The sequence below is a fragment of the Leptinotarsa decemlineata genome, unplaced genomic scaffold (genome assembly GCF_025532065.1).
Source record: "Leptinotarsa decemlineata unplaced genomic scaffold, Ldec_3_MD MMD2_tig00026328_RagTag_RagTag, whole genome shotgun sequence".
NCBI lineage: Eukaryota > Metazoa > Arthropoda > Insecta > Coleoptera > Chrysomelidae > Leptinotarsa > Leptinotarsa decemlineata.
Window position 1 is genome coordinate 7,736,419 of NW_027412688.1, and position 11,104 is coordinate 7,747,522.

General features: G+C 39.4%; 1 protein-coding gene across 1 annotated transcript; it reads left to right on the forward strand.

Annotated features, from left to right (window-relative positions):
• The first annotated feature begins 247 nt into the window (after window positions 1–247).
• LOC141485442 (uncharacterized) lies at window positions 248–8,648 on the forward strand. The gene is made up of 2 exons (XM_074182187.1): window positions 248–857; window positions 6,585–8,648. The coding sequence occupies exons 1-2, from the start codon at window positions 341–343 to the stop codon at window positions 8,243–8,245; spliced, it is 2,178 nt and encodes a 725-aa protein (XP_074038288.1). The 5' UTR covers window positions 248–340; the 3' UTR covers window positions 8,246–8,648.
• Window positions 8,649–11,104: the final 2,456 nt, after the last annotated feature.

The window sequence follows — 11,104 nt, forward strand, 5'->3', positions numbered from 1 at the left end:
GAAAGGTAATCGAAAAAAAACCAGTGAATATAAACGAGTGTACGGAATTGAAAAAGTGGACACTTTTTTTATACTTATCTTTTGTTATATAGTCATAAGAGTTCATCAAAGAGAAAGCTCGCTTTGAGAGTTGATATCCCTCAGCCTTTGTCATCGCGACGCCCATGTCGAAAATCCTTGCAAACCTTCCGAACACGTGGCTGAGACTGGCCAAACGATCACACGACCGCTAACGAGGTCTTCCGAACGCCGGCCTGCTAGGACTTCGGTGATAAACAATCTCGTTGCTATCCGCAAGCCGGCTTGATCCTCGCGGTTTGTTATCATTTCGCGGGTAAAAATGCCAATCAAAAACCTAGACGAGGTGCTTCAACGACCGTTCAAGACCTTCACCGAGGAAGAACAGCAAGAAATAGTGAGTGCCGGACGTTTCACAGATTTAACTGACCTTTGCCAGAACGACAAGGGCAAATGTCGCACATTCGCCCTAAAGTGGTATCAGCGAGTGAGATGGCTGACAGGAAACACTGTGAACAGGCGACTTTATTGCTGGAGCTGCGTGCTCTTTCCCTCCGGCACGAGTAAAATATGGAACTCAACAGGTTTCGACGACTTGAAGAACCTCTCGCAGTCCGTCAAGAAGCACGAGGACACGAAGGAGCACACGTACTCGACGGTGAAGTTGAAGTTGTTCATGAAGAACAAAAGGGCGCCTGTCGAGTGCAGGGAGGAATACGAGAATAACGTCAAAGTTAAGCGGAATAGGGAGTATCTGGAGAGGCTCGTCGACGTTGCCAGTGCTCTGGCTTGTCACGAAATACCTTTTTGTGAGGGAGGCAACGATGGGTTTTACAAATGTAAGTATATTTTTACACTGCAGCTAGATAGGTTGGTGGAATTATTCACTGAGAAATCATTCTAAAATATTCCTTTTTTTTCATTGCCTAATCTCTTATTGCCTTGTGGCGCCTTATCGCCACGAACTTCTCTTACAAAATCCTGAATACTGCTGAATTCGAGGTGTTACTTGAACTTTTTTCAAGTCATATTTCACAGACAAGAAGCAGTTTACTTCAATGACTGCATTTCCAGCTTAGATAGAAAGTTCTTCAAGGGTAGGTTAGGACTTACTTTATTTATAATTTATGTGAATGATATGTTGTATAATCCAAAATGCATGACTTCCTCATGCATTTTGTTCACTGACGACGTCAATCAATTCAAATACCTATGTTCCTTGTTTTTTTTTAAAGGTGTTCTCAAGTACTAACAGGGATGCTGATATAATACTGTTACGATAAAAATCTACTGGATTTTTCATCAGTCATGAAGCTAAAAAATGGTTTGGCGAACAATTTTAAGTAAATTCCAAATAAAACAATGAGTTAGATTTTCATATAGCCCCCAAAATCAAATGAATGAACACAATAGGGATCATAATAGACTCGTTTCTAAAATGTCATTGTCATATCGACAGTGGTGAGTTCTTAGCTGTTTAGTTGGTTATTTTACTAAGAGAACTGGGAAAATGATAATCTGTGTTGCATTGAGGATAATCTATTTCAACACGTTTTTATCAGCTCCACTTGTATGTTTGTTTGTAACCGACTCTATTGGACTCGATTTTGACTAAACGGACAGATTTATTTCAAGCTTTGTACGCTTATCAAGAATCGGTGACAATTCATTAATTTCATGAGCTCATCTCATTATCCTAATCAGGATCGCCAGGATTAAATAATTTCCTCACACAGTCTCTGTCTGCGCATGCGTATATATTTTATATTGAAACAAATGGGTTTGAAATAGAAAGCCTTTTTGCTTTTTGACAACAAAATTAATTTTTTTGTAAAGATTTATTTTGATTTCAGACTCATTGAAAGTCATAAGTTACGTCAAGCCACCGTATTATTTTTTTAGTTTGTGTTGCTATAAAACCGTGTTTCTTTACTTTTCCAACTATTGTTTATTCTCTCTCCATTCCCATATTGGTTATGAGATGAAGCTGTAGGATAACTCTGTTTTATATTTTCAGATGTCAAAAAATGAACCTATACGGATTATAGCCAATGTTGATTGTTATAATTCTTGGACACTGCATTCAGTATATTCTTTCGAGTCTATTCTACAAATTCTCACCACCTGTATTACTATAACAATGAGTTTTTATGTAAGTTCTCAACCGATATTTTTCGCTGCTATCTGTATCTATAGAGTAGGGTGGGTGAGTGTAAGCCCACAGCACTTAGGCCACATGTGACCCATTGTACATCCTCCCGAGGAGTTCTCCTCCTAGGTCATCGTCCATCCTGTCCTTTCCAGGAAGGTGGACAGGTCACTTGGAGATATCTCCTTTATATCGGCAGGTATAAGCCACACACACACTCTCTTATTGACGATAACTCCGGGCACTCGCACAGGACATGCCTGACAGTCTCATCTTCCTGTTCACACATCCTGCATAGAGGTGTGTCCACTAGCCCCATATTATGGAGGTGTTTCCTTAGTTGACAGTGGCCAGTCAGAAAACCTACAGTTAGGCGTAGATTTTTCCTGGTCCAGCTTCCCAGGGTCGCCCAAGGTGATCCTGGCAAGATAACATCTTTTGGTTTCATCCCATCTCTTTGAATATTGAGCATGGATGTAACATTTTACTAGTTCCGCAATTGTCGAAGTCATCAGGCCGTAGGTGCCCCTGGGTTCTAAAATTCTGAGTCCAGCCACTTCCTTGGCTAAAGAGTCTGCAATGCGACTACCTTTACTCCTGTCGTGCCCTTCAACCCACCTTAGGATAATGTTATTATCTACCGAGACTTTGGCTAAATCTTGGTAACACTTTAGTACTAGCCCTGAGGCTACACTTTGTCTGTTCAAGGCTAATGGGGCTTGTCTGCTGTCAGTGCAGATTGTTATGTTTTTGCCTGAAATTCCGTTCATGGTTATTTCTTTTGTGGCGATTGAGATATCAGCCAGTTCTGTTTGGACCACGCTGGTATTTCTTTCCATTCCCCACTTAATTCTTAGGCTTAGTGATCTTGAGTACACTCCACACCCTGAGACTTCTTTGGTTTTTGGTTTTTGTATAAATCCGTATTGCATTTGTATAATCTGACTCTATGTTCTGCTTAATTTGTTTTTTATAGGGTTTATTAAACACACACCTGGGTTCAATTGCATCGCTTGTTGCTTGCAGCAGAGGTTGCGCAGTAAGCGCTTTTCGCCATAGGCCCAGCTTCAATTGACCCATTCCTACTTCAAAGTTTACACCAGCCGAGCTCAATCGTACCATGGATATTAACGCAACCTCCTTAACGTACAGATCCAGAGGGGTCTGACCCGTGATTGCTTCCATTGCCGCGGTTGGTGTTCTTCTCATGGCTCTTGTGATGTTTAAAGAAGACAGTCGCTGTATTTGATATAATTTTTCGATGGCCGTTACTTGTAGAACTCTCGGTCCCCATGCAATGGCTCCATACGTTAACATAGATCTTATTATTGCAGTGTAGATCCAGGTGACCACACGGGGTGAAAGACCCCATGCGCGTCCCACTGTCCTCCGACATTGCTCATAAGCCACGTATGCTGTTTTTTCTCTACTCTGTAGGTGAGAGTTCCATGTTAGCTTTCTGTCGAGGATAGTACCAAGATATGTCACCTCTTCAGAGAAATTTAGTTTACTTTTGAAGATTTCGGGAGGTTTTAAGCCCGCTGAATTTCTTTTCCTGGTGAAAAGGACCATCTCAGTCTTTTTGGGATTGATCGACATTAAGTGTTCCTTACACCATGTTTCTATTAATTTGAGCCCAACTTGCGCTCTATCGCACAGTGTGTTTACAAATTTGCCGGTCTGCAAGATAACTATGTCATCTGCGTATGCAATTGTGTAGAATCCATTTTTGTTAAGGTGATTAATCAGTGTATATGCATGCTGATTTGGATGAAGTGTGTTGTGAACTAGTACTTCATCTCTTATGTACCGCTCGCATAGCCTCTCCATGGTTTTTAAGTCTAACTGGTCGGAATGCTTTTGGTAGGGTGTAGTCCATCCTACCTGGTTTGGGTATAAATACTACTCTTACTTCTCTCCACTTACTGGGAATCTACTTCAGAGCTATAGAGAATCTGAATATTCCATCCAGGTGCGGCACAAGAGTGTCCAGTCCCCACTGAAATAGGGCTGGTCTCATACCGTCAGGTCTTGGTGACTTGAAGGGGAAAAAGCCTGATATAGCCCATCTTATTTTATCCTCATCAATTACTGCACTAGCAGATTGCCAGTCGTATTGTGAGGGTGTTATTGGTACATCCGTCCAGGAAAGACAAAATCTGGGAATTGAGTTTCTATAAGAATCTCAGCACTCCCTCGTCAGGATCCCGATACTCTTATGGTGGTCATTTGAGAGTGGCTTCTGTAGCCTAGAAGCTGGTGGGAAGTCTTCGACTGCCTCACAATCCTATCCTCATCGGACAGGATTCCTTGTAGGCAATGTCTATTTTGTTGTGGATAGATACCGTGTACCTTTTCAGTTCTTCTTTGTTGCCAGGAGTCATGACCTCTGTTTCCCGCAGAGCTCCTCTTAAGAGTCCGTCCTCTTCGGGTCACGGGATTTTACAATGGTCCTGAGATCCTGGTTTACCGTATAGGTCAGCCAGTGCTGGTCTGACATTGAGATATGGTCCGAGACTTGCCAGTCTTGGATTTTGTTTGATATTTTGGCTCGCTGTTAATCATTTTCCTTTTTCAAATTTAAAGAAATGAACTATAAACCTTCAAGCCAGTCTCAAATATACCTACACAGTAGGTTGAATGGACTGAAGCCTATCAGAAAACAACTACTCTCCTGGCTGATACCACAAAGGGCAATGGATTATATCCGACAGGCGTCAGTGCAGGAATCTTCACAGAAAATTTCCTGCATATGTAATTAACAATACAACTGAAAGAGTCGACCGGTTTCGGGCTCATTAGCCCCTCGTCAGTGCTAGATAGTGGCCATCATCGTCAATCATATTCCATTGGAAGTCTTCCAGAGTATTTCATTCCTCTTCCTAAGTTGGAGCGAACAACAAAATGTCACTCCATCTAGTGGACGAGGTACTAACCAACTGCATATCCGAAATTTGCCCGATTTCTGTGAATAAGGAAGAAAAACTTTCCTATTAGTCAGTGGGCTATGCTTGAAACTGGCAGTAAACAAATCAAAAGAAATGAACTTTAAACGTTCAAGCCAGTCTCAGATATACCTTCGTAGTAGGTTGAATGGACTGACGCCTATCAGAAAACAACTACTCCTCTGGCTAATACCCAGAAGGGCAAATTTCGGATATGCAGTTGGTTGATACCTCGTCCCCTGGATGGAATGACATTTTGTTGTTCGCTTCAACTTAGGAAGAGGAATAAAATACTCTGAAAGAATTCCGATTTTCAATTATGGAATATCATTGACTTAAGGTCGATGATGGCCACTATCTTGCACTGACGAGTGGCTAATCAGCTGAAACCGGTCTGCAAGTGTGCCCGTTCCAAAATTGAAGGTCGACTCTTTCAGTTGTATTGCCAATTGCATATGCAGGATATTTTCTGTGAAGATTCCTGCACTGACGCCTGTCGGATATAATCCAACGCCTTTTTTGGTATTAGCCAGGGGAGTAGTTGTTTTCTGATAGGCGTCAGTCCATTTAACCTACTGTGTAGGTATATCTGAGACTGGCTTGAACGTTTAAAGTTCATTTCTTTAGATTTGTTTACTGCCATTCTTCAAGCATATCCCACTGACTAATAAGAAAATTTTCTTTTTTTAAATGATATCATCATTACTACCTCTTACTTTCCAGCATTCACTCATATATTGACCTTTGATTGAGTTATTATTATGATAATTGCAATTGAAATTATTATTTTCATGACTTGGTCAGCGGTGTAATATCAACTTCCGCATCTTTTTTTGTGTAGGTTTGTGTATTGGTACTTGCTACAAATGTTTTCTGTAAGATAGTCGAATAGTCTCTTCTTTCCTGCTGGTAATAACATATGTTGTTACTAGCAATATGGCAGCAACCAATGCAAACTTAGAATTAAAATCTGATGGTTCAAACCTGCACAACCAAAGAATCGAATAAATTGCTCCACAGTTATCAAAGGTATGTCATTCTAGTCAGAGACAAAAGTCACTGGTAAACATTTCACAAATCTGCAAGTGCTACCTGAACTAAGTATAAACATGAATATGAACATTTGAAAATATATTTTTTCATAATTTTTCCAGTTTCTAATATTAATAGGAGATTAAATTATTTTAGTTTCTACCAAGTCGATGCTTCCAACATATCAATTAGTTATTTCCGACCGTCACTGGGGCTGGCGTCCATTTTAGTCATTGGACCCCACTGGACATATTTCCGTGTAACCTTTCTGAAGGTCTCTGACCTACCAGTTCAAATAACATTCCTCACTGTCGTAGCAGGCTTCGAGGATGTTAGCAGTAATCAAGAGTTCAGAAATGCATTTTCGGTTTGTTTTTGATTTTTTTTCAGTCTTCGCTCACTACATTTCACTATTCACAATATTATTTTAATTTTTACAGGTCTGATCAAGGTTTTGAAAAAATACGATGACATTGTTCGGACTCAAATCGAGGAAAGCAGCCCCTTCAAAGGTCTGACAAAAACCATCCAAATCGACCTTCTCCAATCGATTTCCCACACTGTTCGTCAACGAATTGTATCAGAAGTGTCTGCAGCCAACTTCTTTGCCCTTCAGCTTGATGAAGTGACTTGCTGCAAGGAATCAAGACAGGTAGCCGTATCTATAAGATTCATAAAAGAAGCTAGACCTGTCGAGAGGTTTTTAGGCTTCTACGATGTGGGTTTAGACAAGAAAGCAAAAGAACTTACAACTATATTGGAAGAAGAGCTAGATATATTGAACTTCAGGGAGAAGATGATAGCGTTGAGTATAGACGGAGGAGTGGTGAAGTCCACTGAGCTATATGAACTACAGAAGTCGCTCAAAAATCTGCAGGGAACGCACAATAAATGCCAATTCTTACACTGCTATGCACACGAGTTCAGTGGAATCCTTGCGCAGTCTCTTAAATCCATCCACAAATGCAAGCTATTTTTCTCTACCATTACTCAGTTCTCTTCCTTCTACAAGACCCTTGCCACGTGGGGTTCTTTACGAAACATCGATGTCAGTTGGGTTGATAGCGTATCTCTGAGTATGGCGAACTTGAAAAACAACTTTGTTTCTATTCTGCTCACTCTGGAGTGCGTCACAACTTCTGATGAGTTCGAAAAATCTGATAACTTGATCTCTCAAGCTGTTAACCTGATCAATCACCTCAAAAGCTTCGAATTTATGGTTTTCGTGGCAGTATTCCATAGATTATTCACTCTCATCGATGCTGCTCTTGAAAAACTCAAGAAAAATACATGGGACGTGTTCGCTCACCGGTGGGAGATCAAAAGCCTGACAGAAGAGTTGAAACAAATGAAAAATAGCTCGGTTTTCAGTAACATACTTACCGAAGTGTCCAACGTAATGGGTAACAACCAGGAACTCACGGTGACCGATATGCTGGATGTGTACGTTCAGATAGTCGACCATATTTTGTATGAGATAGAGGGAAGGTTCTTGGACATCGAACTAGCAGAGTTCTGTTCACTCGTGAGTTTGAAGAACATCCCAAAAACGGCTGGGTCTCGCAAGGGCCCGGACAACAACGACGTGACCACTGTCAAAAATACTTATCCCGAGTGTTTCGATGTGGTCAAGCTAAAGAGTGACCTCGATCTACTCTACTGCGATCCTGCTATTGCTGGAGTTGGTTCAGCTGAGGTGACTGGTGCTGGAGACATGTTGAAGTTTATGTTTGAGAGTGAAATTAACGAATGTTTACCGATGCTTTATCGACTTCTTGAACTAGTAACGACTATACCTTCATTGACTGAGCCGTTAGAAGGAAGAGCTTGTGTGTTGAAAAGAATCAGAGAGTACTGCCAGGTGGAAAGGAACGAAAAACCAAGAAGCGCTTTGGCTCTTCTCAGTATCGAGAAAGATCTGTTGTGTGAGATGGAGAAGACCAGTCAGTGGTACTCACAGGTCATCGATCATTTTTCTACGTTGCCCTCTACAAGCAGTATCGAACTTATCTATAAAACCAATGAAGTTTCAACTCACGGTAAGGTCGAGCATATTGCTCAACCAGAATTAGAGATTAAGTCAGAGGCCGATATATTTTGATTGTTATTTGAGTAAACAAACAATTGAGATATTTGGAGAAAACATACCGAAGATCTGTGTGAATTTCAAAAGAACAAAAATTATTTTTCATGTATGGTTCAAAGAAGCAATAATAATTTGAAGAATATTGGCGAACAAAATTCCCAGGGTAAATCCGTTGCTTCAGAAAACCTTCCTCAAAGAAGTCGTTCAGCGAAAGAAGGCCTGACGTCATCAGATATTTAAAATGCGGAGCCGGATAGGGATCGTTATTAGTTTCAGGATTAGTTATTATTATTATATTATATCTGCGTATGTCGTAGTCATACTTATTCATTTATCGAGGTGTATATGATAAGTCACGAAACATAAAGCAATACAGTACAAACTCTTTCAGGAAATAAAAACAATTCGTTACACAAAATTATTTCAATTTATTTCATAATTTCACATGATTTTTTCGTTTTTATAACTTCTGGAAATCCATTGAAAAAATTAGAACCAGCGTGAAGGGGTGACTATTCAGAGTTATTAAATTTCCCTATATGATTGTCACTGTTGTTTTTTGTGTTATGTGCGTGATATTTGCTTCGTGTCGGTGATTCTAAATTAGCAAGTACATGGCTTATCACCGTATAAAAGTGAAGTTCTGTAATTGTAAGGACCCGATATTTTTTCATTTCTCTACAAGGCTCTACTTGAAACTAAATATCATTCTCATAAACTGTTTTCGGTTAATCTCTCTACGATTCAGCCCAAATACTAATATTCAGACTTATTTTCAAATATACTACAGCATAGTGAATATCAATCGAATATTGGTTAACAAAACTGCATTTTCAAAATGAAAGTGAAATTGGTTTTATTCAGCGAACGCCAAAATTCGTAAATATGATGGCAAACATTCAGTTTGGAGTCTATATGAGTACCCAGAAATGTTGTACCTTTTTTCAATATATGAAATTATAACAAAAATATCAATAAAAAAATAAAAACAATATTTTAGTGAAACATTCTTTACTTTGTTTTTGAGTTAAAGTGACTTTCTTACTTGTTTGGGCAATACATTAAAGAGGTTAATTCTGATAGAATTTTCCCCTGGCGTTGCCAGATGACGTCTGAGTTCTGGGTATTCGTGACCAGAAGCCTGGGTTATATAAACGTCTTTATTTAAATGAATAAAAGTGTTGGAAAAACATTATATCAAATTTTAGAAAATGTAGATGACAATAGTCTCTCTTCTGGAGAATGAATATGGTCCACCTGACTGGCCGTCCCCCAAAATAAAATTCCATGTGGCTGTGAAACAAACTGAAACATAGTGATCTCAAATGTCAGGTCAGACAATTCTGCTTTCTGCTTCGATAAATTTGTTGGGGGTTAAAATGAACACCAATATGGTGTGGCACAATCATGTCGCTGGAATTGCAAAGGATGCTTCTCAAAAGCTTGGAACACTACTTCGAACCAGAAAACTGTATAAACCTCTTTAAGTTTTGATGCTTTATGAAAGTCAGATCAGACCTTCTTTGGAGTATTGTACTCATGTATGGAGCTCTGCCTGAAGCTGCTGGATTCCATCCAGAAAAGAGCCATTCGCTTGATTGGATACGCGACTATCACTTGAAACCTTGATAGTCTGGAACATCGAAGAAAGGTTGGAGATTCGTCTCTCTTCTATAGATACTGTAATGGGAAGTGTTCAAACGTTATGAGGTTCAACCGAGTGTCATTCCTTTTCCCTGTTTTGTCTTTTTACAAAAGAGAAAACATGGCAAAGTAGCTCCGGCAGCTGTTCGTCGGCGGCATATGGGAGTGGATTGATACTGTGATTCTGTTGAATTAAATAAGGATACAATAAGGGCGCCACTGTCTTTTTTTATAAGGTCTTATTTGGAAAAGATCAAGAACCTAAGGTAGAGAGTAGATACAACAGCTGAAATAAAAGAAAGACATACCCAATTTCATACTATTTAATGAGATAAAGATTAAGTCGTACGGTACTATCATGCAATTATAACAAAGCATATGATCATATATATTGAACCTTCTCAAGCCTATTTGATGAATAACTTGCTGATATACCTATACATATATCGAGTGATCCAACGAAAAATATGCCCCTTGCTTTTCTCCTTTTTTTGTAACTTAACGCAAAAATGATCGGACAGGTCAATTTTGCTTTTGAGGGGGACACATTTTAGATGATTTTTTCTACCTGTGCCTTCAACCACCTAGCGAGGGTGAGTAACAACCCTAAAATTTCAAATGGAAAGTGGGGTCGAGTGATATATCATTTGAAAGGGCACAAAATTCTCTGTCCACACCGATCTGAGAGTGTTTTAAGGATTTTCATGTAGTGCTTGTGTTATATCCTTAAAAAAACTTGCAACTGGTAAATGATAGATATATTGATTGAAGTTTTCCAATTGAACATATGAAAACTTAAGTTGATAAGATATATAACCAAAGAGTATCAGGGAGTAAATGTTTGTTCACTTGAAGATATAAAAATATTACGAAACTTCAACTGTTGTCCAAAAGTCGTCATAAAATTGCCGTAAGAAATTTATGCATCGAATATGGTTCCATATTACACAACTAATCAAAAACTAGATCCTTAAAAGTGTGTCATCACAGCCTTCTCTGATTTTCAGGGGTGAATGATTGTGTAATTAGGTGGCCATATAACGAGGACTATTTGGCGTAGACTTTTTGTATTCATGTATACCTATTCTAGACATGATTGTGGATGATAAACAACCGCATCCTGACTGAAGTATGTCCACCACGTGGTTCAGACGCTACAACGTCAATTGCATATATCTCGTGACATCACACTAACTTTCGACAAACATGCAGTTTCTTGATAATTGTGAA